At 42.7% G+C, this 25,639-nt stretch overlaps 1 protein-coding gene across 5 annotated transcripts in view; it reads left to right on the top strand.

Annotated features, from left to right (window-relative positions):
• The first annotated feature begins 5,297 nt into the window (after nt 1-5,297).
• ABCC4 (ATP binding cassette subfamily C member 4) overlaps nt 5,298-25,639 on the top strand; it is a 153,014-nt gene continuing 132,672 nt past the window's right edge. The window contains exons 1-7 of one of the 5 annotated variants that reach the window (XM_050716991.1): nt 5,321-5,477; nt 17,418-17,528; nt 19,743-19,863; nt 20,534-20,611; nt 20,708-20,758; nt 24,388-24,477; nt 24,933-25,096. In XM_050716991.1, coding sequence (XP_050572948.1) covers nt 5,404-5,477; nt 17,418-17,528; nt 19,743-19,863; nt 20,534-20,611; nt 20,708-20,758; nt 24,388-24,477; nt 24,933-25,096 — 689 coding nt within the window. In that variant the 5' untranslated portion in view covers nt 5,321-5,403. Of the gene's footprint in view, nt 5,478-9,149; nt 9,284-17,417; nt 17,529-19,622; nt 19,686-19,742; nt 19,864-20,533; nt 20,759-24,387; nt 24,478-24,932; nt 25,097-25,639 lie in introns of those variants that run through there. The other 4 variants (XM_035564875.1, XM_050716996.1, XM_035564878.2 and 1 more) reach the window with 4 other exon arrangements.

The raw sequence follows: 25,639 nt of genomic DNA on the forward strand, positions 1-25,639 counted from the left end.
GCAAACTCATCCAAATCATCCTATAGAGTTATCAGTCTTTAAGTATCTGCATGAAGTACGGAGAGATAAGCGTAACGAGAAACTTATCAGTGGTAGGTGTGCCAATTATAACTTTTAACACTTTTTTTGATTCTTTTCTATTGCATCAAAATTTTAATTTAATAGAAAGTAACCGTTTTGAATCCTATCTTAGCAGGTAATCAATAGAAACTACTAATTGCTATGGCTAAACGATCGTAACATAATTTTGTGTAAAGAAAATAATCAGACATACAAACATCAAAAGAACTAAACTACGAAAAGCTAATAAAAAAACTAATAAAAATACTGTGTGCATGTACATGTGTGTGACATTTAGGCAGAAAAATGTGAATGGAAATTAAAAGCTCTTTATGAGGAATCATATCAGACAAAATGACCTTAATGCTGCAATCAAAGATGGAGGGGGCTCTGGCTTAGCAGCTGGACTGATTCAGTAGTGAAGATTGTATGAGTGGGACTCAGTGGTCCCACAGAAGTGCCTCCTGTCATTTGAAAGGGGCCTGAGACATCACCATGGGACTGGCAGATATGATGCAATTGACAAGAGACCTTCTGGAGCAGTAAACTCTGGCTAAGCGGAATACCCCACCATGTCTAAAATGGAAGTAGGCAGCTACGTTTAGGCACCTGAACTGTACCTTAATTTGAGGAGAATGAATAAGCCAGTTAGTATAAATTAAAAAGTTGATACAAGTAGTTAGAGATATGGGGAAAATACAGATGACTAGCAGAGTAGCAGGAAGAAATAAGAAGAGCATCTGAGGAAGAGCATCGGTATCATACACTGACGACCAGCTGGGAATAGCAGAATCACTTACAGCGTGATTCTGCAGCTTTGACATTCCCATTCTGCAGCTGAACAAGAACAGGCTGATATGTCTGTATTGCAAAAGGATGAGAAACTATTCCCCAGAGGATACGTCAGCAAGATGATGAGTCAGGCCACAGACTGGATAGTGACAAGCTGGGCTACCAGCCAGTGGACAGCCTGCTTTGTTGCCTGTGGCATGGCAGGAAACAAGGCGGCTTGGTTGGCTTGTAAGGAAGGCATACGGGCTGCCTTTCTGTCTGGCTTCAGTCAAACAAATTAAACAATGCACTGTTGTAAAGCCTTCACGTTCTGCTCTCATAGCTTGTCTTTGGGAAACTACTCCCTCGGATGTCTTTCAAACAGCTTGTAAAACGATTCTGTCCTCACTGCCTCACAGATACCACGTCGTGCTCAGCAAATTCTTTACCCAGACTTTTCAGACACACTCAGGAACGTGTGTTCTTGGTGTTCTGGGTACCTGCCTTGAGGCCTATGGGTACAATCTGCAGAAACTGTTCAGTGCTGAAGTCAATGGGAGCTTGCCCGAACGTGAAAAGTTATAGTGCTAAAACCTCTGAAATATTAAGCTTTAGGTTCCTATTGCATAATCTGAATCAGTGCCGATACTTCACCTAAGATCCATATGCTTTTATTCACCATCTGGAAATTAAACCGCCCAATTATGTTGTAAGGGTTTTGTCAAAAGCAGATGTTTGTGAACTCCTTGTACTCAAGCAATAAGTGCCACAGAACACGCACATGAAGAAACTTGTCAGTCTGGCTGCATCCAGAACTAAAAGAGTAGAGCAAAGAGGGCTTAAGGCTGCACATCACACTGATGATTATTTACTGAGTATTGTCCTTCTTCTGCGCTGAAGAAATAGGGAATTTTGTGTGTTTGTATGTTTGTGAAGTTTCGTCATCATCTAATTGATTACCCTAGCACAATGTGTATGCACAATGGGTTTAATTCAGCTGCCACTGGCATAGTTTGGCCATTACCCTGTTTGAGGAGCTGGCTTTGCTAGACTGCTGTTCTTACTATGGGTTTACTAAGTTGCACCTTGATTAGTTTATTTACATATCTTGCACTTTCCATGTTGTGAATATACTGCTACCATAGCAAAATATTCAGTGGATAAATTGACAGTAGCTTTTCTTTTCCTACAAAATAGAAAAGAGATTATTAATTTCATTACTGTGCTATTTTCCCCCTCCTCTCCATGTGCAGTCTCAGATTTTCCTGAGCATCTCTGTTGCTCTTTCAATTGCTTCATAGTTCTGCATTACAGCAAAAGTTTCTACTGGTTACTTGCCCGCTTGACAGATAACGTTACAGATTCTTTTAGCTTTCAGGGTGTTTTTTCTTGTTGAATTTCATTGTAATTCTTTGAGCTTGCTAAATCCTTAGTTCTCCCTTCTCCAAGCCTTCCTGGAGTGTTTTGGTAGGACACTGAATTCAACACCAGTATTTATTTTAAAATTCAATAGCTTCAACATTTGTCACTGATAATGCTGGCAAAGAAGAAGTTTACTTCTTAAGGTTTGTTCTTTGTCCTTTTTCTACCATTACAATGATCTTGGATACAATTACTTTGATATTCTACTTTAACACTTTAAACAGTATTCTTAAAAATATATATCCTTGTTCATGACCAGTATTTTACTTTTGCACTCAAACTAAGAAATGTTTGGATAATCTTTCATTGCAATACGACTGGCCTGATACTTTACTTCACAAAGGTAATGCTTCAGGAACAGAAGTCAGTTTTAAGGTTTACATCCTTCTTTTTCCCCCTACCTGACACAAGCTTTATTGAAGTTTTGGGACTTGCATTGGGCTGCCATTCCTTTTAATACTCTCATGAATATCTAGTTGGAAATACTGGCTTCACAGAAATCTAAACCCGCCAGACTTTGCTGATAGGCAGAGCTTGCCTTCGTATGTTTTGGGAACCTCTGGTATACATAAGCACTATTTTGTTAAAGCTCATCCCTTCAAACCACTGCACTATTTCCTTATTTTAATCTGAAAGGATCTGTAGACAGTTGTTGAAAAGTGTACTACTTATTGCTTGCAAAACTCTGTGGCACATCGTATATGCTCAAATAGCATGTTCGTGCCAGCTCTGTCAGTGTTTACTGACAGCAAGCTTAAGCTTGATTTGTTTGGTTTGTGGTTGTTATGACATTCTCGCAAGCATGAACTGATGCTGTTCCTTCAGTAATACTGCAAAGCCCAGACCCTATCACTCCTTTATCTCAGCAATTTGTGTCAACTCCAGTAACAGTTTGATACCAGCCCTGTTAATTATTTCACAGATAATTCATTTTAGTAAGAAGAGACAGGGCTGGTTGCTAATGGGGGCAAAAAATAGAGAGAACGTAAGAATGGTGCTAGTCTTGCAGCTGGCTCAGCTGGAGGGGGAAGCAGTCTAGGAAATTAGGGTTGTGATTAGTTGCTAAATGTCTAGTTGGAGGTAAGTACCTAGCAGTGTACCCCCAGGAGTCAATACTGGGTACAAACTGTTCAATATCTTCATTAATGATTTGGATGATTGGACAGAGGGCACCCTCAGCAAGTTTGTGGTTGATACACACTGGGAGGAGTGGATGAGACACCAAAGGGTCATGTTCGCATTCAAAGGGACCTGGCACGCTGGGATACATTAGGCAAAGCATTGCCAGCAGGTCAAGGGAGGTGATCCTTCCCCCATATTCAGCACTGGTGAGGCCACACCTGCAGTGCTGTGTCCAGTTCTGGGCTCCCTGGTACAAGAGGGACATGGACATACCAGAAAGAGTCCAGGGAAGAATCCCAGAATGATTAAAGGACTGGAGAATCCCTCCTGTGATGAAAGGCTGAGAGCAATGCGACTATTTAGGCCAGAGAAGAGAAGTCTCAGGAAGGATGTCATCAATGTATACAAATACCTGACCGGAGGGTGCAAAGAGTGCAGAGCCAGGCTCTTTTCAGTGGTGCCCAGTCCCGGGACAAGAGGCACTGGGCACAAACTGGCACCCAGGAGGCTCCCTCTGAGCACCAGGCAGCACCTCTGTGCTGTGCAGGTGTTGGAGCACTGGCACAGGTTGCCGTGAGAGGCTGTGGGGTCTCCTCCTTGGAGATCTTCAAGTTGCCTGGACATGGTCCTGGGCAGCCTGCTCTGGGTGGCCCTGCTGGAGCAGGGGTTGGACCAGGTGGCCTCCCTTCCAACCGCAACCATTCTGTGAAACTGCAGAGAAGTTACAGCATGGCGGGGGACCCATTCTGTCTATTATTTTTTCAAGGAGTTGAACAGTTCTTTTGTTATCTTCAGGCACACGCCCCACGTTCCTATTTTTTTAGGCCTCTAGCAGTTTACTTCTTTTGGTCACAGCCCCTGTGGCAGGCCACGGTGACAATACCAGAGAGGATTATGGTGATCACTCACAACATAGGCGCTGAACTTCTGAGAATTGCTTCAAGGATTTCTGTGACACACCACCTCCTGGCATTCAGTAACTGCTTTACTCTGTACCACCATGCTCTCCCAAATGTCGTCAAACTTGAGCTAGAGATAGCACTGATGATCTGTAGACTCAGTCCAGTCTCTGGCTCATCTCAAGCTCTCTGAGTGCCCGTGTGATTGCAGTCCTGAACACAGCCCCTTCCTTTGGGTCCCATGGCCCAGCTGGACAGATGATGCTGAGTCCTTTTTCCAACAGAAGTACCTGCAACACCCAGGCACGAGAGGTGAAAACAAGCATTCCTGGTGGCATTTAGCCATTCAGCTGGCCTTGCTCCTAACTGATGACATGCTTTTCTGTCTCAAAACCACTGTGGGTGCCTCGCTTGTGATGTGAAGACACTTAAGGCTCTTCACCAGCAAGGAAGTTGTGGGGAGCTGGGGATCAGCCTCTTCTTGCAGGTAACTAGTGACAGGACTAGAGGGAATGGCCTCTAGTTGCGCCAGGGGAGGTTCAGGTTGGAAGTGAGGAGACATTTCTTCTCAGAAAGAGCAGTTAGGCATTGGGACGGGTTGCCCAGGGGGGTGGTGGAGTCACCGTCCCTGGGGGTGTTCAAGGAAAGGTTGGATGTGGTGCTTAGGGACATGGTTTAGTGGGTGACATTGGTGGTACGGGGATGGTTGGACCAGGTGATCTTGGAGGGCTTTTCCACCCCTAACGATTCTGTGATTCTACATCTGGTGTTTTGGAGGGGCATCACCGCCCGAGGGCCACCACGACAAGCCCAGCTCCCCCTCCGCCCTCTCGCCTCTGGCTCGGGCGCTGCCGGGCTCCAAGCTTGGCGCCCACCCCCGCGCAGCCCCGGGGCCGCCCGGCCTCGTGTCGGGGCGGTGGCGGCGGGGGAGCCGGGCCGGCAGGAGGCGTCGTGCCGCGGGAGGAGGGCCGAGGCGGCTGCCGGCTCTCCCGGAAACGGCGCCGGCCGGCGGCACAGCGGCGGCGGCGGCGGCTGCCGCGGGGAGAAGCGGCCTCGGGTCCTGCAGCGCGGTGGCCGCCGCTGGGTGGGCAGGAGGGAGGGACGGGGGGGAGGCTGGCCGGCCGGCGGCATGGAAGCGGTGCCCCGCGAGGAGAAGCCCAACCCGCTGCGGGATGCCAACCTCTGCTCCCGGCTCTTCTTCTGGTGAGCGCCGCGGAGGGGGGGGGGGGGGCGGCGGGGCAAGCCGCCGGGCTGGGGGGCCCGGCCGAGCGGTGCGGGGAAGGACGGCGGGAGGGAGGCGGGGATGGGGTCGCCCGTCCCGGCCGGCTGCGGGTCCCGGCCGCCCCGGGCAGCCCCGCGGCCGCAGGTGGCGGTGTCGCCCCGGGTGACCCCGGGGAGAGCCGCGGGGAGGCGCCGAGGGCCTGCCCCGGGCGCTGCCGGGGTCGGTCCTGGGGGTGCCGGGGGTCGCAGGGGGCTGGCTGCTGGAGCAAGGCTTGTGCCCCTCGTACCGGGGGTCTCGGTGCGGGTGGGAGTCAGAAAGCAGCGAGAAACTGCGGCCCGGCGGTTTCGCTGCCTCGGAGTATAAATAGGAGAGGACACGCCGGGTGAAATGGGAGAGCGCCAGGCTGGTATGCCGGAGCTGATGGAGGAAAAGACACACGAGGCGAGATGGGAGAGTATCGGGCTTGTGTGCCGGAGCAGAGCACGCACAGCAGTGTGTGCTGTGTGCTTCTCCTCCCGCAGCAGGAACCGCTGCTCTTGTGGTGTCAGAGGGGGCACGGCACGGCACGTGGGGCTCCGCTTCACTTCTGGAAACCTCTGAAACAGGAGTGAAAAACCCTCTTTGATCCCCCAAGCAGGTGCAGGGATCCCTTTCAGAAGAGAGGGGGATGTTAGAAGTCCCAACTAATCCTTAACTGAAAATTTCCTAGCTCAGATACGTCCTCAAAGGTACTTTCTAGAGAGGGGGGGCGGAAAACGTGGTTATATGCTTGTGTAGGAATGCCTGAGTTCGGTGTTATGACTTAACGCTTTCTTTCTGAGCACCAGGGATGCCCGTGCTGGAAACAACCTTGCAAGGAAATCCAGGCAGAGAGGGGTGAGCCCAGGCTGGCCACGTAGCATTCCTGGGCTGCTTTTGGTCTCTTCACTCGCCGTTGCCGGGATCTTGCGGTGTTGCCGCTGCTTCTGCCAAAACCAACCCCGCTAGATATGAAAAAGGAAGTGGGCTGTGTTCATAGCTAGTTCTTCTGCTGCTTCTGTCATCCTAGTTTTACGTATTTTTTTTTTTAATCCATCGCCGTGCATTGCAGTGAGGTGCTCAACAGCAAGATCAGAATAATTTAAATGTCTCGAGTCTGAGGCAAGCACCTGACGGGTTCCCCTTACCCCAGCCACGGATGTGGGTTCTCACTGTGCAAAGGGCAGGACGAGGTGGAACCCCGTGCACATGGGGTGACAGGCCTGCTGAAAGTCCAGGGACATCATGCTTTGCAGTCTGTAACATTTCTCATTCATCAGGTGGTGGCGTAAAACTGTAGGGCTCCTGCTTTGCAAAAAGGGTTGAAAGGATGGGAGAAGGTTTAGAAATTGCCCCGTATGCTCGTTGTCAAGCCTTCAGAGCAGTCTGCAGTCAGCAGTGGATATACCTTTTTAAAGTCTCTTCTCTGACCTGTGCTGCATGTAATTGTCAAAAACACCAGTATATCCTTGTTATTTGCTAGTCAGAAAGCATTACTATTTTCTTAGTGAAAATTCCAGCAGAAGTGGTGGCTGCAGTGGCTTAACTTGAGTGGGTCAGGGCTGCCACTTTCCCGCAAGCTGATAAGACTTTACTTGAAATCAAAAAAGTATTAAAACACCCTTCATTAGCTACAAAGGTAGCTTTAAGGGTTGTTTTAAGATTTGTTTTGTAAAGCATATAGCATCTGACAGATGGCTGTGTGAGTGTTGCTGAGGCACTGCTTCGTTTTAACCGCTGCTTCGCACAGGATGTTCAGATGTGTTTTCAGCTGAGAACTGGAAAAACAGTGCTTGAAGGAGGGCTGTCTGGGATGTAGCAGCAGTCACTGCCATGGGGTTGCTCAGGTGTGCCTGCTCTGCTCTCCAGATCCTGGGCATTGGCTGCTTATTCTCAATAAGGACAGAAGGTAGGGCATTGCAGGTAGCTTGGCAAAGGTCCTTTTTTTTTTTTCTTCTTTTTTTCCCCAAAAAAGCTTCAAAAGTGCAATTTTGCCATTGTAAGGAATCACCCCCCCCCTTTTGTTGCCAGCGGTGTAGAGGAAAAGCTAAAATTATTCAGCCTTGCAGAAACAGGATCAAACTCACAGGGGAAGAAAAGAAGTCATGTTTCCATTGAATTATAAAACTTAAGGTAATGAGTGTGTAGGCTGAAGACGCATTCTTCTCCCATTGTTCAAAGCTTGTCTTCTTGCTTTTGGGGTTGTGACTTTGACAAGTATGAGCTTGATGAACATTAAATGCTCTAGTAGTACATTCATGGGAAAGAAGAGCATCTGAATTGTGTGTGAATATTATTATTTTACAGTGCATCCCTTGTGTAATGCTAGTCTTGATGTTATGAGAATAAAAAAACTGTTTATGACGGAAGTATGAAGATGAGGGTAGTTGCAAAATATCCTTGTTTTCCATCTCTCTCGCTGAATTATATATAATAGTATAGATTACTAAAACACAAAATGTTGTTTTGGATATTGCAGTTATTACTATATCTACTGACCTTCAGAGTCACAAGTTCCCATGCTCACCAGACTTCTTGGAGCTCTGGCTGCTAGTCACATAGTTAGCAGCACTCAGACAGATTTCTGATTTACTTCATCTATGTGATTTATTTTATTGCTGGCTCAGCTTGCTGGTGAGAATTAGGTCTTTGAAGGATTGATAGGAGGATTTGTTTTCTTTCTTGGAGGGACTTAAAAAAACAGGCAATTCAGTTCAGCGTTGTTCGTGTTTAAACGGCTATTCTGCTGTGGAAAGTGTTTGGAGATTTAAATGCTTTAGATTTCATACTTTATGAAGTTGAGACTAGCACTTTTCACATCTTTTTTTTCCTGCTGTGGGGGTTCAGGATTATGAAATCAATAACTGTGTACAGTAAGGGTATTTCTGTTTTCTAACTATTATCCTGTCTTCAAGTTCGTATGTTCATTAAGTAGCTAGTGTACTTTTATTCGTGTATATTATTTGCTCCCTTGAATTATCAGAGAAGTTCTAGCTGTACAGTAGTTGGACTTCTAGGTAGTCTTTTGTTCAGGCATTGAGTCCGCTTCAATATTAAGGTATAAAACATGCTACAACAAGATTTTTGAAAGGCTGGATAAATTTTAGGCCATTAATAATGTGAAAGGGAGTGCAAGCTGGAACACCCCGAAAAGATAATCCAGTGTATTTGTCTAGAGAAGTAAAAGAAAGTGAAATCCTGTTAAATTTCACATACTTATAATTTATTTTTAACAATTACAGTTAAACGTATTAATAAGAATAATTATCTGACACAGCCTTGCAGCGACACAACTGAGAACTTTTTCCACGGCATCTGCACAGTTACTGTTCCAAGGAATAAGTAACTGTTTTAACACCTTTTGGTGTCTGACAACATTGCTCTCGGCTTACTACGGAAGGGCTTTAGGGAGAATGACCAAACATCTATGGCCTCTTCACCAGTCTGAGTTGTAGTACAGTGGGAGAAGAAAAAAAAAAACAAAACATATCTTTGGTTTTAAGCATGACCAGAATGTGGTAAGCACAGACACGGAAGTACCCAGCTTTGTGGCGATGGCTGCGCAATGTGTAGCTGTTGTCTGACCTAATACAGTTGTGCCGTGCACCCCTCTTGTACCAGTGTACATAGCTACACACTTCTCCGAACTTCTTCCTCTGAGAGTCAGGAGGGCCCCAGACTGCTTCAGGTGGGCCTCTGAGTAGGCATCACCTGTATTTTAGTCCTGGGACTTGGCTCCCTTCAAAAGCATATCCTGCCTTGCATTGAGGTAAGTTAGACGAGGAATGCATTGCCTTTCTAGGAAGGCCCAGTTGGGGTCTGGCAATGCTGCTGTTAAAACAGATGGGTGCACCTTACGGTGTCAGCTGAATAGCGTTGCCTGTGAGGATTTTAAGTTTACTGCAGGTAACAAATGAAAATATCAAACAGCATCAGGCTTCGCAATGTATGTGGTATCTTCCCTATCATCTGGTGAATTTCCACTCAGAATGCCACAAGTTAATAATTCCTATCAGTTTCCACTTTAAAAAGATCTGAGATAGCTATTTTTTAGTTCATTTATTGGTTGAAGATGGCTTTTTTTTGTTTTTAGCAGGACTGTTGTGGTACTGTAGGGAACTCTAAACAAATATGTAAGCATCTTCAGTATAGATGAACAGAAAATGCATTTTCAGTAGCCAAAGAGTGAAATCAGACTTATTTCTCTTTTTTTCCTCCCAGTTGAAAGAAGACTGAAGATCAGTTATTAACAAAAAAAAAGCCTTGTTTGTTCACTTGTTAAATATTAATTTATCTGTAGTCACATTTGAATCAGTTTTTTGAACTACTGCATCCATTTATAAGTTTTGCTTGTTTTATTGCAAGATAACTGAATTATAAAGAAGAAAATACTGCTTGACAATCATAGTTTATGTGTAGATTATGTTAACTATGGCAAGTGTGTACACAATATAGGAATGTTGGCATTTGCTATCTGCAGTAAGTATCTGTGTTTAGATACGCAATTAGATGAACAATTTAAGTATAACAAAGTGCTGAAGCTATTTGCCTTTGAAATGACCTAGGTAAAGCATGCTGTACCATTTCTGAGAAAATGTCCCTGCTGTAATCCCTGCAAAACATCAAAAATAGGAGCGCATTGTACTGTTGTGTATTGTTTGTTTTTTTTTTTCCAAAAATGATTTTTTTGGTTCAGTTCTAGAAAATTCTTCAATGCCTTAAGAGTAAAGGAGACAGGTAACTCAAAAAGCGTAATCTTTTTTTTTTTGTATCAGTGTCATCCAACCACTAGTAAGATCAGTGTGAATCACAAGTGATTTTAATTCTCCCTCTTACCATTACTTGTAAAAAAGGAAGCTAATACAGAAATTGCTACCATTACGTTTCATCATTTGATTCATCATTAGGTTTCATCATTTGCGTTTTCTTTCAGAAATTGAAATCAGAGACCATTATGATCAACTGTAGACCTTCTGAGTAACTTTGGTTTCAGGGTTAGATCGATTGTGTTGTTTGTTGTTGTTGGTGGTGGTTGATTTTTTCTTCTGCTAAGCACGTGCGTACATGCGTGTATATAACAGAGCAATAACAGTTTTCAGCTGTATTTTTCAAATGGTGAAGACATTGCCCATTCCAACTAAATTGTTTCAGTAGTTAATCTGAAGTTAGAAACTTGTTTGGATGACCAATTTTTTTCTGCTAAGTTGATGAACTCTCTTTGTTCACTCTGTGTAACTACTTAGGCCCTGCTTCAATAAATAGCTTGTACTTAAATTTATTGTTATAAGGCATAATCCTGAGACCGTTTTATCAAATTTTTGGTACATCTGATGTTCTCCCTGGCATGCGGATGCCAGATTTGGAAGCAATACTTTAATAATTTGAATTCATTGGAATGTCCTAGTTAAAGGTAATGCTACCTTCCATTCCCTCTTCCCAGGCTCTACAGAAAATAGCAGCCACAGCATGGCAGCGTGTCCTGTTTTTTTTTCTCTTCTTTTTTCACGTCCCTCACTCTGTTTATACTTCTTGCCATATGGAGTTTCAGGAAGTATGTTACAGTAATCAGATATTTCGTACCTGGCAGTGTAGCTGAACAACATGAAAATAGCCTGCAATAAGTGCAATCAAATACTGTCAGCATCAGTAAGTGGATGTTCAGCAGCTGAGCTGCTTACACTGTGCTGTGAAAAAGCAACCACGCAGAAGACAACATGAAGCTGAATAGCAAAGGTTAATACAGCCTGACATTGGAACTGGAAGTCTTTAAAGGTTTTTTTGGGATCAACATGACTTTGAATTAATTTCAGTGTTTTCCTATTTTTTTTCTTTTGTAAAGAAAATCTACTGTTTAAGCTGTAGTAAGCAGGGGAGGGAGGTTGTGGCTAACACAGTGGTTGAAAACCACCTGAAGAAATACCCGAATTTATTCTTGTGCCTTATTCAACGTAGATGTCTGCCTTGGTAAGGGGAAGTGGGAAAAGGCAATTTATTGAAGAGAATGGGTGAGCATATGAAATAGTGATAGCATAGAAAAAGAAATCACATGGTGCGGTTGGTGCGGTAACATTTGTGATTTCCTGCAAAATATGACTGAAGACTGTGTGTGTCCTTCTGTCTGTACATCCCATCCTGACAGTGCTCCTCTGGACTGTGAGCAAGCACGTAGCCCTACTGGAGTCACCTCATGAAGTTGGGTAATGATCAGTACAAAAAGGCACCTGAGGTAAGCTATGGAGGATAAGTGACGTGGATTTATAATCAAAAGGTCCCGTGAGGAAACACCATTTTTTAAACCAAAAAAAAAGGGCTCCAAAGTGTGTTGTTAAAGGGAGAGAAACGCATGTTCCTGTGGAGCTTAGTGGTTGAAGTAGTGCTTCCAAGCTGCTCAAGAAGGTGAAATCCTGGTGCCGTGGAAGAATTTGAGTAAACAAAAGACTCTCCTGTGCAACTCTTGAAAAATAACTGGATATTGAGTATAAACAGATGATGCTTGTAATGTAATGCACAAATAGGCTTAAGAGGAATGGGGAAAATGCAGTTTGTAAACCACCTCCTTAAGGAATTAGCTGGTGAGAGTACACAGGATGTGGCTTTTACTGGGCACTGTAAAATTACCCAGAAGTTCAACTTCATTTTTTTTTTTTCCTTTTATTTGTAATTTCAGTCCGAATTGCTTAATCAGAAGAGTAGTCCACTTGGTCCGTTTTCTAACTTGTCCAGTGATGAAAGAAAGGCATTTGTGAAACTGGTGAGAGCCAAACGTTAGGCTTGTGCAGCTGAGGGTGCCATAATGTCATGGCAATGGACTTGGGTGCGACTGTGGGGGGACAGCAGGAGGGGTGTAGGAGCTGAGGGTGCCCCTGTCCTGGCAGTCCCCTCACTGTACCCCCATCAGTACCCCAACTGGGGTGTCAATAGTGGTGTCCATCTGCAGTGAGGGGGTGCAGCAGCTCTGGGCCCCGGCCAGTCTGAGAGGGGGCTGAAAACAAGGCTGCGGGTAGGTCCGGGGCCTGGCCGGAGGTGTCACTGGGGCTGGGCTGAAATGGGGGTCCTGGGCAGAGGGGGTGGCTGACACCCATGGGTTTCAGGTGGCCACAGCCTTGCTTGGTGGTGTGAAAATGTTGGTTTTTGAGCATTTGGAAGAGGGACAAGGGGTGCAGCAAGACCCGTCCCTGGGTCAGTGAACCAGGTGGACTGGGCACGGCTGTTAGTTTAGTCTGCCTGCCAGTAATATTTCTTCCTTGTCTAAAAGGGCGTTCTTTTGGGACGCTAGCAAGCCTAATGTAGAAGTTTTCTCATTTAGGAAGTTTTATTTCATGTATCGGGCAGAGTAGCGTGACTATTCTGATTGCATAACAACCCCGCCATTCGGATAGCAGGGCCTGGTTTTCTGCTGTGCTGTCTTGGTGAGGAAGCTCGATACCTCCCCTTGGAATCTCACTTCTCTTACGCTGGTTAGAAAACTATTTCTTAGCTTTTTCTGCAGACCCTGTGGAGTCTTTCCAAAGTACTGGTGTGGTTGTTCTAATTACAGCTGGTAAAAAAAATAGCGCTTTCCTGAACAACCAAGTAAACTGTGGCTGGTAGACTGTGTTGTAATGTTACAGGGCGTGTAATGTCAGGGCCCAGGAGCAGGAGGATGCAGGAAGTGAATGTTTATGTTATGGTCTTTGTCGGTTCCGAAGTGGATGGCTTTATATTTTTATCGGTGCCCAAGGTACTGCTGTAGAGGAGGAAGGCTTTTTGGGGTCAGAGCAGCGAGTTACTGCTTTGCAGTTGGCTGTCTCTTGGGTTTGCACCAGGTTGCCAAGTGGTTTTTATTTTCCTTTTTTAAAATCTGTATGCCTGGTGACATCAGCATTCTGGCAGTAACAGGGACTAATTCTGGGCTTATTTCCAGGCTGATGTCTTTGATCAGCTAATCGTCTTGATAGAACAGAGGCATTCCCTGCAGAACAAAAGGTACTCAGGATTCTTCCAACTGTTCCCATTTTTATGCGTAGTTTATGCTAGCAAAAATTTGGGCTGTGCTCTTTGAAAGGCATCGTGTGCGCGCTGTGTTTCAAAAGAGTGGCTAAAAGGAGGTGCTGCTTGGCCGATATATCAGAACCAAATAATTATTCAAAATATTTAGCAAACAGGAAAGTACCCATTGAAACTGAAGATGATGACTAAACACACCTATTTTTGTTCAAGTTGAATAAGCTGAATACGGAAATGTGAGGCTAAGGTGCAAATTCTTCCTTCCCACCACATCGCATCTTTCTTCAGGCCGTACGTTAGGAGTGAGTACGTTTTATGGGCTTGGGATGAGGGAACTAGTTTGCATCGCTGTCCATGTATTCCCTCCCTTTCTCTAAGTTGTCTTAATGTTTGTGTTTTTGTTTTTTTTTTAAGCTTTTTTTATTAAAGAATAATGTAGCGTGTGTACTTTGTGTTCATGACAGATTCGACTTTTCTGCAGGCCTTTCCCTCCTGTCTTTGAAGAGATCAATGTTAGATGATATCTTTTTGGACAGAACAGATACACCACTGTAGTGAGCGGTCTTCCCTTTTTGGCTACATCGGACTATTAAGGTTGCAGGGATATTCTTTATGTAGGCAATTGCCTTCTATTTCCGACTTCCTTTAACAGTCCTCTTACAGCACTCCTTAATTTAACTGAGCCTTCAGGCAAGGAAAGAGGCCGTTTCGTTTTCCTGTTAGGAACGTCTGACTTGAGTAACCACGGGCTGTGTGAAAAAAAAAATGGGCTCAATTCTGCTCTCGGCATAGAGAATTCCACATGGTGTAATCTGCCCTCGTATGCTGCATCCCGATGGAAATTCTTCCTTTAATGACTGAATATGAATGTCAAGTCTTCTGTCTGAAAGTAGGCCTTCCAGCTTGAAGGTAGGACAGACACATCAGTGAGAAACTTGGGTTGTTCTTGCCATACTAAGAATCTGTGGTGGGTAAATAGAAGACCTCATCTTGGGCTGAAAGCTCTTCAAGCTCTAAGCGTAATCTGAAAAGAAAAATGTTTTAACTGTCTTCCAAAGATCTTCAAGTATAGTCTGCGGTAACACAACATACTGTTAAAAACTTTCATACTTTTAAGACCTCTTTAGCAATACCTCTTAAAGATCAATAGTTTGTGGGGGAGAGCAAGCAAGTGTAATCAAAAGTATGTATCACAAATGTTTAGGGACTTAAACGGGTTTTGAACAATGTAGAAATGATTCTGGTAGATATTCCATAAACTTTATTTACATATTAAAAGAAGGAAGTGTACGTAGCCATGCCTTACTTGATCAGATGAAGAGTGATGTTTGTTTTAGGTTTCTGCAAGATTTTGGGTATTTTTCCAATTTATACGAAGGGAGTCAGACTTGAGAAAGTAATATTATCATCCATCTGTTAATTATGAGGCTTTTGGGAAGTGAAGTTTTAATTGAGGTTGAGGTAAGAATCAAAGCAAGACCACAAAAACACAAGACTATGACTTACCCTGCTGCACCTGTCCAACATCTAAAGTTATGTTTCAGTGTGTAAGTGTTGGCTGCGTGCTCGGTGCTCCATTGGGCAGAAACTCTTTTAGAGACACATCAAGGAAAGCACAGTGAAAGCACTGTGGCACTGGGAAGCTCAGCAACATCTGATTTTTAATTAATTAATTTACTTATTATTTTATTAAGCTGTTTTTTTCCTAATCCCACCATAACTTGTGGACTTCTGAGTCTTTACCATGTTGTCCTAAATATTAAAAGAGTCACAACATGAATTACCACGGGTTTCTGCATGCTGTGGGTTGCTTTTGTAGCCTTTTTAGATGTTAAAATTGATGTTATAGTGCAACATGTGATTGTTTTCAAGATTATAGTTTTAACTAATGGAAAGATATAAGAAGCCCTGAATCTGTGGTACTTCTGAGTGGAACTAAGAGTCTGAAAAACTTGAGATTTTGGCAGTTTTTACCCTCCACTGTTATCTCCATGTGCTACTTAATTTGGATATTAAATCTCATACAGTACTTAATTAATGTGGACCATGTAGAGTCGGGGGAGAGGAGGGATTTGCTACAAATCATACGTGCTCAGAGGAGGTATGGGTACCGTCAGGAAGTTTTTTGGCGAGTTTAAGGCCAAAGGATAAGCTAGGACCCTCTGGCAATCCTGTAGCCTTGAGATTGTTGAGTTTCATCAGTCACTTTTCAAGTGGGGTCACAGTCTTTCTGTGGTCTTTCTGTATTTACCTGAAAGTGCAGCCTCATCATGGGTCTGAGGCTAAAGGATCCAGGGAAGGTTACGTGCTCCCTAACCCACTCTGTCAGAAAGCAGCCCTCTGGCTTGTTCGTGGAGTACGCTGTAGCTGGTACTGATGCTGCAAGAGGAGAAACACTTGGTATCAGCCACAGGAGCTGGCTGAAATCTGCAGATGTTTGCCGTGGCTGTCCTGGAGCAAATAAAGCCTCTCCCATCCAGCAGGCTGAAACTGTTGTGATGACCTTGAGGTTGTTTACCTCATGTTTTCTTCATACCTGTAGTCGGTAGCAGGAGCTGGGGCCAAAGAAGAGCTCTTTCAGTGGCGCTCAGTGTCAAACCCCAGATTTGATGTGTCTTGATGCAGAGATCTGTGTCAAACCAGGCAGAAACTCTGGATCTTCATGAAGTTTGGTCAGGACCTTTAGAGAAGTTGTGGCAGTGATTTGGGCCCTGATCCTGCGTTGGCCATACACTCTAAGCAGCAGGCTTGTCTGACAAGTACGTTCTATTCCTAATTGTACATTTAACGTGCGCTGAGGACTTAGCAGCTCTCATATGATACAGATCCTCAGTACTCCTTCCAAGAGTTCAAAAAGGGCTGTTAAGCATCAAAGATGGTACTTTAGGGATAGAGATTTAATCCTTGGATGAGTCACATGAATACTGTGCGCTAACATGCTGAGTAGCGAAGGAGAAACATTATTGATCCCATTTGTCTCATACAGTCGTGCCATGGGGCCTGTGAAGAAGGTTGTTGTGACCCTTCTGCCTTGGAAGAAACTCTCTGGTTCCCCTCTTCTAGCATTCATCCTACCCCGGCACCCTCTCTAACGCTAAACGACAAACTTCTCATAAGCCAGCGTACAAAATTAAATTGGAGCATGCCCGAGCAAGAAATGCAAAGCTAGTTGATGAGTATTCGTAACCACTGTTGTGGTTGGGAATAAATAAATGCCCTCATTGTAAACCATCACAGCCTTGAATTCTCACATGCATGCCTTCCAGAAAATAATACACTTCATACACTGCGCCAGGTGCTCTTGTAAAAATTGTGTTGGTGAAGTCAGGGAATAATTAGGCATCAGAAACTGAACTTTCACAGGCAATCGACATCAGATAAATATCTTGCCATGAGTGCAAGAAGTGTTTTTTCCCAAAACAGGTCCATCCCTGACCTCTTGGTTCTGTTTGTGTTTGCCTACCTGGAAAATACTTCAAGGGAACAAGCATGAAAGCTAAAATTCACACTTTTTCTAGGAAACTAAATATCACATATTCAGAAATCCAAACTAAGTGTCAAGCTGCAGTTTCCCTAGCTGCCCTGTTCCCATTAAGACATGAATATTTCACAGGTGTCATTCTCTTTTGCTCCATCTTATGGGCGGTGTTGTCACTTTTGTTCTTTCTGCCATGCATCTCCTGGATGCCTGGAAGTAGAGCATAGTGGGCTCTGAATAACTTTAGGACCTTGCTTTCACGTTTGTAAAATGGGGGTGACTTCTTAGGTTTTGTGAAGGCAAATGAGGTAAAATGTGAGGATGTTGAGGGATGCTGAAGAAGAGAAGGGAAGAAAGGGGTAAAAGAATGAAATTAACATGTGAAGATATTACTCTTCTGGTCTGCTGATCAGTTTGTTAATAATTTGCATTTAAACAGGTGGTTGAATCCCTTATTTATTATTGGCCACAAACGGAAACTTGAAGAAGATGATATGTATAAAGTGCTGCCAGAAGATTCCTCAGAGAAGCTGGGAGAGGAGTTGCAGTGGTAAGGAGAGTCGTTGTTCTATTTCATTGTATTTCAGATGGTAAAGGTGAGGTTTAATTCATGGCCTAAAATTTGAAGAGGCTGTTCTAAAGTTTAACAAGGTCTACTGTTAAAAATGCTGGAGAGTTAGGAGTAGCATTTAGAGCTTATACTATGGAAGTGTTTTCATTTCTTTACATACATAATGAAGGGACATTAGATTGTTCCTATTATTATCATTTATAATTTGTCTTGGCACTTTGCAGAATGCTTGAAAAAGAAGATTTTTTATCAACTTATTGCTCTAATCCTTAATAAATGAATCAAGTCTTCTGGTCTTTGGAAGAATAGCTATGAAGACTTTAAAAACTGCTCTTTATAAAAGTGAGGAAAAATATTTTTGTTGTTCTGGAGAACAAACTGGAATGAGAACTGTGTACCCTTTCTATATGTGTACATAAACATATATCTGTTGAAGATATACCACTTTGTGGCAAAGTGGATAAAATGCCTTGGACGTCATGTACATCTAAAAGCATGCTTCTAGGAAGTGTTTTTATTTTATAATAAAATACCCTTTCGTAGACTGCTTACTAGTTCATGTCATCACGGACCCAAGAGGCTCTCTCTCTTTTCTATTAATAGTGAAATATCTCCCAAGAATAATAATTTATGTAAATTATCTTGAACCTTGCAATAGAGATTTTTGGTCATCAAACAATCTTCTGTTAAATATCATTAGAAGAAGAGATCTCTTGTAGTGAAGAGGGTGGCCTTTATATTAATAAAAATGTGGCCTTGCCTTTGTGCTGAAGGATGTAAAACAAATCAACTTTCCTAATAGTTTGGTTGAGACGAGAGACTGCTCAAGGAGCAAAGAGAATCCAGAAACTAAAGGTTATGACCAGTTCTTACATCACTCTGCTCTGGCTGAGGTGGCTGAAGAAAGAGGGATGGTGATAAACTCATAGGAATGCTGCTTTTAACATCTTTCTAGCAGGAGATCTTTGCCAAACTCCAGGGACGTGTCTTGAAGCGGTTCAAGGAGTTCACTGTAGAGGAAGACGAACACTTTCCAGTGATTCTTACAGTAAAAGCACACACTTTCCATGAGTCAGGAAATGGTAGAAAATACAGCATGCCAAAAAAAATTTGTTCTTTTTTATTCTTTAGTGCGCTTGGCCAAGAAGCAAAGAATATAATTTCATAAATAGCCACTGAAGGAAGCAGCCTTTTTTCTCTGGCCAGCAAACAGAACCTACGCAGATTCAGTTCTGATTGTGAAGAATTTAGACAATAACTATAATCCTTCTAACAAAAAAAGACAGTAAAAAAATGAATCAGTTATGTTTTCTTATCTGTACTGCATGCTTCAAACTTGCGTGTCGTGTTGCAAAATAATAAGTTTGGCTTTCATACCTTAGACTTATTTCAGCCCTCAAGCTAGCAAGGTCAGAGAGCCCGGCAGAAAATACTTAGCCTCCAGAAACAAGGGGGAACATCTTGTCTGACAACAGCGTGCTTTAAGAAGTCTTCTTAGGTTCTGGTTATACTTGTTCATATGTAACTGAACAGTCATGCTTGTTATTCCTGTCTTTGATTTTACTGTGAACAGATTGTGTCCTACTTGTGGGTAGGCACACGGTAACACAAAGGTCTCTGCCACTCCGCTGTTAAAATCCTTGCTTTCAGAGAGCCGTGGGGAGTGTGAAGTGAGTAAACTGCTACAGATTGCTCCTCTTGCTCTGGTGCCTTATCTGCTCATCCTCCTGGACGCACGTGATAGAGACAAGAAAGGGTTGTGCACCACAACCATTCTGGGGACATGCAGAGCTTATAGCAAGAACCTATAAGTACTCCATGGTGCCCCTGTTCAGTCCTTAGTCTGGAGATCATACAATGACAGGCTCTTAACGAAGAAGACTGGCCGTTTGAGCTGAGGGGAGAATAAAGAAAGAAAGGGTTCATCAGCTGCAAATATATCAAAGGCAGTAGTAGTCAACAGTGGCAAATTGTTTGCAATTATAGGAGAACAAATAGGCCTGTAATACTAAATGCAATGTGTTTATGTGGACGAGAAAACATGACTACCTGTTATCTTGTTAATTTCCTAAGGAATGTGGAGTATAAAGGTGATCATGGCAATCTTGCTGCAAGTCTGAAACTGTTTTATTCCAGGTAATTGCCTTATGGTTTTACTTCTGTCCTCCAGCATGTTTACCTTTTATTTGTCAGGTACTGGGATAAAGAGGTGCAAAAAGCAAAAAAGAGAGGAAAAACACCCCATTTAACAAAAGCGATTATTCTTTGTTACTGGAAATCCTATTTAGTTTTTGGAATTTTCACAATGATTGAGGTAAGTGGTGTAAAATGTGACACAACACATTTCTTAGCTAACAGCGGTGTGCAATTTGGCCTCTCGAGATTGTGTGATCCACAGCAGTGATTTGATGCTGGGCTGTTTGGAGAATCCATAGCGTTTGTATACTCTCTCAAAAGTAAAACAGAGCTGCAGCTCTTTGAAACTGAATAAGGGATTTGTAACGGCAGGATTATGGACTTGGAACAGAGAACTGATTTCAGTGCAATATTTCTGAGACATTACAAGCCATCTGACTTGCTTCGTAATGCTTGGCTGGATTTTATGTGTCTGAGTGGGATATCCTGTAGAAAAAGTTTTGTTTTTTTTTTTTTTTGCTATGTGTAAGTGGTTGTAAAGGACACAACGTGTCATCTTTAAAAATGCTACTGTAGTGTATATTCATGTAAGTTTAATAGCATCAAAGTTTTTATTGGTAATCGAGAGAGTTCTTTTTAAAGATTCATCTAAATTTTAATGTGGAACATTTTTGTTTTGGATATCATGTTCATAAAAATTGGCCTGACGGTCTGGAGCTTAAAAAAGACAAAATACTACGGGGTACGACTTGCAGTAGTAACTTGACTCTTATTTGTCCAGGCACCAAGTTGGGTAGCATGTTATGATATGAAATTGTTCATACTTCTTTCCTTTCTTTCTCTTTTAGGAAACCCTCAAAATAGTTCAACCAATATTTTTGGGAAAAATTATTAATTATTTTGAAAACTACGATCCCTCAGATGAGGTAGCTTTGAATTTTGCATATTGCTACGCAGCTGCTCTGTCTGTGTGCACACTTATTCTCGCTATAATGCACCACTTATACTTCTATCACGTACAGCGGGCTGGCATGAAGCTGAGGGTAGCTATGTGTCATATGATTTATCGGAAGGTAAGCAAACATTTGGCATTTGACAGCTATTTCGTTTGAGGTAGAAGGCTAAAAATATGTTTGTTATATTTGTTCCTTCAATTCCATTGAAATTACTCGTTTGTAGAAATGTAACAGGTGTGAGTATACATTGGTCTTAAATGAACTCGTGCTTTCCTGCTCCTTCTTCATTAATACCGTGTCTGAATGACCACTTCAGTCCTCGTAGTGAAGGTGGTAAATTACACTAGCCCTAAAGCCGAGGAGGAACTGCTGATTTTTGACCTGCTAGTGCTGCAGGAGAGAGGCCCTGCCATTGCTGGAGCAGCAGGAGGTGGCCAGCCTACGGCAGAAGGACCAGAAGATGCTGGCTCCTGCCTGCTTCCTGCTGGCAGTCACTCAGCCCTCCGGTGTCTTCCCCATGAAGGACTTTGTGCCTGGCTGTCACCATCTGCTTTAGCACTCTTAGTTGCCAGGGAATTGCTTCACTGTTTGATCTTCTCGCCCTTGTAATCAGTGGTGTGATTCATTTATATTCTGCAGTGCTGCAGAGCTTATCAACTGCCCACTTCGCAGGTTAGGGGGATTTCTTCCTCTCTGCGTGCTTGTGATCGGTTCAGTGAGACGCAGTACTGCTGCTGCCCCCTCCAGGCTGCAGGGGATGCTTCTTCACAGGCAGGTCCCTTTAGCATCCCTCTTACCTGAGAGGGAAGAAAGAAGGAAAAATGGGGGAAGAATAATTCAGAAGTAAGACAGGGAAGAGCTTTTTTATTACCATTCACTGGTTTTGCTGTGGGAGCACTGTATTCCTGCAGTAAAGCCAGTAAAGTATGAGAAAGTACTTGTGTTCAGTAAGCTGTGGTATTGTTTCCTGCCTGTATGCCCTGATCAAGAAATAGCTGTCCTCCACTACAGAAGGGGCCGAGGCTGCTGAGTGGAACAGAAGTTATGGATATTACCCTACGAGAAGGAGTTGATCAACATCCAGGATGAAATGCTGGCCTTGGTGTGCTCTAGGGAGCACGCAAGCCATTTGTAAATGTCCTCTTCCCTCTGCTGGCAGCATCCAAGCCACTGAGGCTGTCTCCACTTCTAAGCAAGAAGTCCCTGCTGGGGATGCTGGAAGGGAACAACACGTCCTGTCTTCCAGCTTTAGCGCTACTGGGATAGTGACCTGCCAGTGCTTGCCTCAGCAAAGAAGTTTAAGTGAAGGATCAGGAGTGTAAAGCTTATTTAGAATGTAAAAAATCCATGTTATTTTAGCCACTAAACATAGGTGCCATCCACCTAACCCTTAGACTGCTTCTGCAGGTCATGTGAAGTTTTTGGGCAGAACAGTGAAGTGGGGAGGGTAAAAACGGCCCCACTGGAAGCGGTGATTGTTTTTCATGCACGTATTTATTCTCCTCCCTCTTCTGATACCTTGGAAATTAACCTCTGGGAACTCAGCTCTAACATGGCACACTGCTTTCTTGTACATAAACATATCTCTAAGGTATTAATTTACTAAACTGATTATCGCAACACAGTTTGAAATTCGTGAAATATGTACATAGCGGTGTTGTTTGTTGCAGTGTTGATATTAGCTTAGAAGCCTAGAAGCTTGGAAAAGAAGTGTTCATAATGTGCACCCTTATTTCGAGAGATGTGATTAAATGGAAAATTAATCTCCCCTCATCTCATAAACGTTTACTCCTGAGGGTGAAGACTGAGGTCGGGCAGAACATTGATAAACCTTACTAATTGGTTGTCTTCATTATCTGAGGTTTATAGATACGTCATACGTTCTCTTTATCCTCCTAAATCCTTTTGAATAAAATCTGGATGCTAATTTGCCAGCACTTTTGTGGTGACCATTAATTGCTGTTGTAAATAGGATACTGGATTTGCAAGGATGAGTAGGATGGATGAGAGAGCATCCTTAATGCAGAACTTCAGATGCTAGTCATTCTTAACTTTTATACCCTTTTTTTGTTTCCTAGAAAGTTAAAATTTTATTTGCAAAAAGCCCTTATTCAAACTCCAAGATATTTTGTCATCAGTGAGAAACAGTGGTGATGCACATGGGAAGAGATGAAAATAGAATCTGTTGCATGTCTCAATTTTGTGTTTTAAAAGCAAAGACTGTGTATGGAAGGCTGATTACTTTTTTGAAGACTGAAATTGTACAAGTTCTTCTACGTTCAGAATAAACACTAAAGCAGCTTAAGCTGTAAGGTAGTTGAGACAGGAAGCAACCAGAAAGGTGTCAGGAGTTATTTGACTGAATAGTTATCGTATTCTTTTGTATGTTCACTTTTTCCCCTTTTCCTAACAATTTAGGGCAGGGAGAGATAAAAACACTGAGATGGGAGTGCAGAAGGGAAAGAATGGTTAAAAAATTGACATTGGGCCTGCACAGTTACATCTGAAAGAAAGAATAGAGTTTAAACTAAGACTTAAAGAGTACAAACAACTCTCATTAGTTCATATAATTAAAGCCTGTTGTCTTTGAGAAAGGTTGCTTGCTGGGAAACACATCCATATGTAAACTTTACAAAATGAAGCAGATCTGTGTGCTGAAAACAGAAAATTGGCAAACATAAAATAAAATGTAAATTCAATTTACAGCTGCTTTTTTAAAAAGTGTTAGCTTTAATTAATCTTCAGCTGTACTCCTTACGTTCAGAGTGAATTTGGAAGTGTTATGATCAAAGCCATAGTTAAAAACATGGGGAGTGGAAAGGGAAAGTAGAAGTGTGCCACGACAAAAGGCTAAATGTTTTTGAGGAGTGAACTATTCCTGTTCCAGGAATATGTGAAGCACATTTCATTTGTTATTTCACTGTACTGCAAAGCTGTGTTTTCTTAGTAGCAGGTGTAGAAGGAAGCAGGCAGTGATCTACATCTTTGAGCTATCTCAGTTTGGATCTCTGCAGTAACGCTCAGACTGCATATTTGTAAATAAGATATTTTTGGGGATATTGTTAAATCGTATACTATTTTCTACTGATTAACCTATTTATCAGCCTATGAAGCTGTTTGGTATTTATTTATTATTGTGGCCTTTCATAACACGTGCTTCATTTAATACAATCCAGAAATTTTAGGATTTTACAAGAGCTATTAACAAGGGAAATGCTTACACTTTGTAAAGGGACATTAACTGATTTACAAAGACGGAAGACAGCTTGCAGTGTTATTAAGCAGTGGTCAGGAATCTTGCTTCAAACAGAATTATTTGAGTGGCCAAACATTGTCCTGATTTTAATTTGGTCTTCGGGTAGAGTTTTCTGTTCAAATTTTGTGCTGTTGTTCATAATGTGGGTGGGAGAGCAATGTAAATGAAAAGTTACGAGCTCTTTTGTTTAGTTTTAATAACTCGCTGTGTCGGTATTTTCACACTTTTATTCACTTCAGAAAAAGTGAAGGTAGTGTTTTTTATGGCATTTATTGCATTCCTTGTCTAGGTCTTTTAATATGTCCTTCTTCAGGACTTTGTTCAGAATGTTAACCAAACCAACACATTATCTAAGGTTTTTTGATGGTGCCCAGATACTCTCAGGCAAAACCTTCTGCCCCAGAGTTGTATTTGTGTATTGAGTCTTCTAAGTATCAGTGTGCTGTGCTGTATAAGCTGTGACAATTTGAGACTGTTTCGCATTTTTTAGGCACTTCGTCTCAGTAACGTAGCTATGGCAAAAACTACCACTGGCCAAATAGTAAATCTTCTATCAAATGACGTGAACAAATTTGATCAGGTAAGAATTTTTACAGATCTTTTACAGATTTTTACAAGGGTCTGAAACCGCAGAAGTTGTGAGTGGGTTTTGAGCTTTTGTCTACAGCTGATGATAAAGTGTTTCTTACGAACATTTCTTGTCGTTGTTTCTCAAATATCATAGGAAAGGAAATACTCACTTAAAACATTCCTTTTTGCCCATTTAATACTTTCATGCTGTTTTCCTGAGCTCAAAGAAATTTGGTGCGTGTAGATACGAGAAGGTCAATGTGGTAATTTGCTTACTTTCTGGAGCTGAGGCATCTCCATGTAGACCAAATCTGTCAGTCTGGTTCAAAATTTCCACCAGGTCTTCTGAGTGAATGCCTCAGCACCTGCTGCAGGCAAAGGTGCCTTCTCAGCTTCGTGTTACCGGGATTTAATGTTTCAGCTAAGACTGAAAGCTGATTTTTGTTTTCTCATGTATTTGCCTAGGTAACAATTTTCTTGCACTTCCTGTGGGCTGGACCAATTCAAGCTGTAGCAGTAACAGTACTTCTCTGGATGGAAATAGGCCCATCATGTCTCGCAGGAATGGCAGTTCTGATTATTCTTCTTCCTATACAAACCTGCATCGGGAGGCTTTTTTCTTCCCTAAGGTAAGGTTGCATGTGTTGGATTGTAGGTATTTTCTGGCCTGGGTTTGAAAATGTGCCTACTGGATTGGCTGAGGACTAGATGGAGTTATCTTACAGCTCAGAGATCAGCTTCCATTTGGTGAGGTTTTGCGCTTTGTCTTTTATTTCTGTCAATGTTTTTCATAGTTACTAATGTGAAATTTCTGAAGCCCTGTGTAGGGACTTGGAGTGGACTTTCCTCCAGAGATGCTGATAATACCTGGCACTTGTTACCCATCCAGTGTATTAAAGAGTTGGGCTATTTCTGTAGCTGCCTTGTAGCTTTTTAGCATCTACCTTGTAGGTTTTTGGCATAGAATTGCATAACTCCTAGAATTCTGCCTTCCTGCATTGATGCTTAAGGAGCAGTTACTACAAAGGCAATATGTCAGTCCTGCCTTAAGTTTGACGTACTGGGATGATACAAGAGTTGCAGTGGAAAGCTCTGAAAGTTTTGTGTTTAAAGATCTTGCTTTCTCTCCTCCAAGGCAAAGATGCAGAGAGGAGAAAGGAGAAGGAACTGAG

Source organism: Cygnus atratus, chromosome 1, assembly GCF_013377495.2.
Source record: "Cygnus atratus isolate AKBS03 ecotype Queensland, Australia chromosome 1, CAtr_DNAZoo_HiC_assembly, whole genome shotgun sequence".
Classification (NCBI taxonomy): domain Eukaryota; kingdom Metazoa; phylum Chordata; class Aves; order Anseriformes; family Anatidae; genus Cygnus; species Cygnus atratus.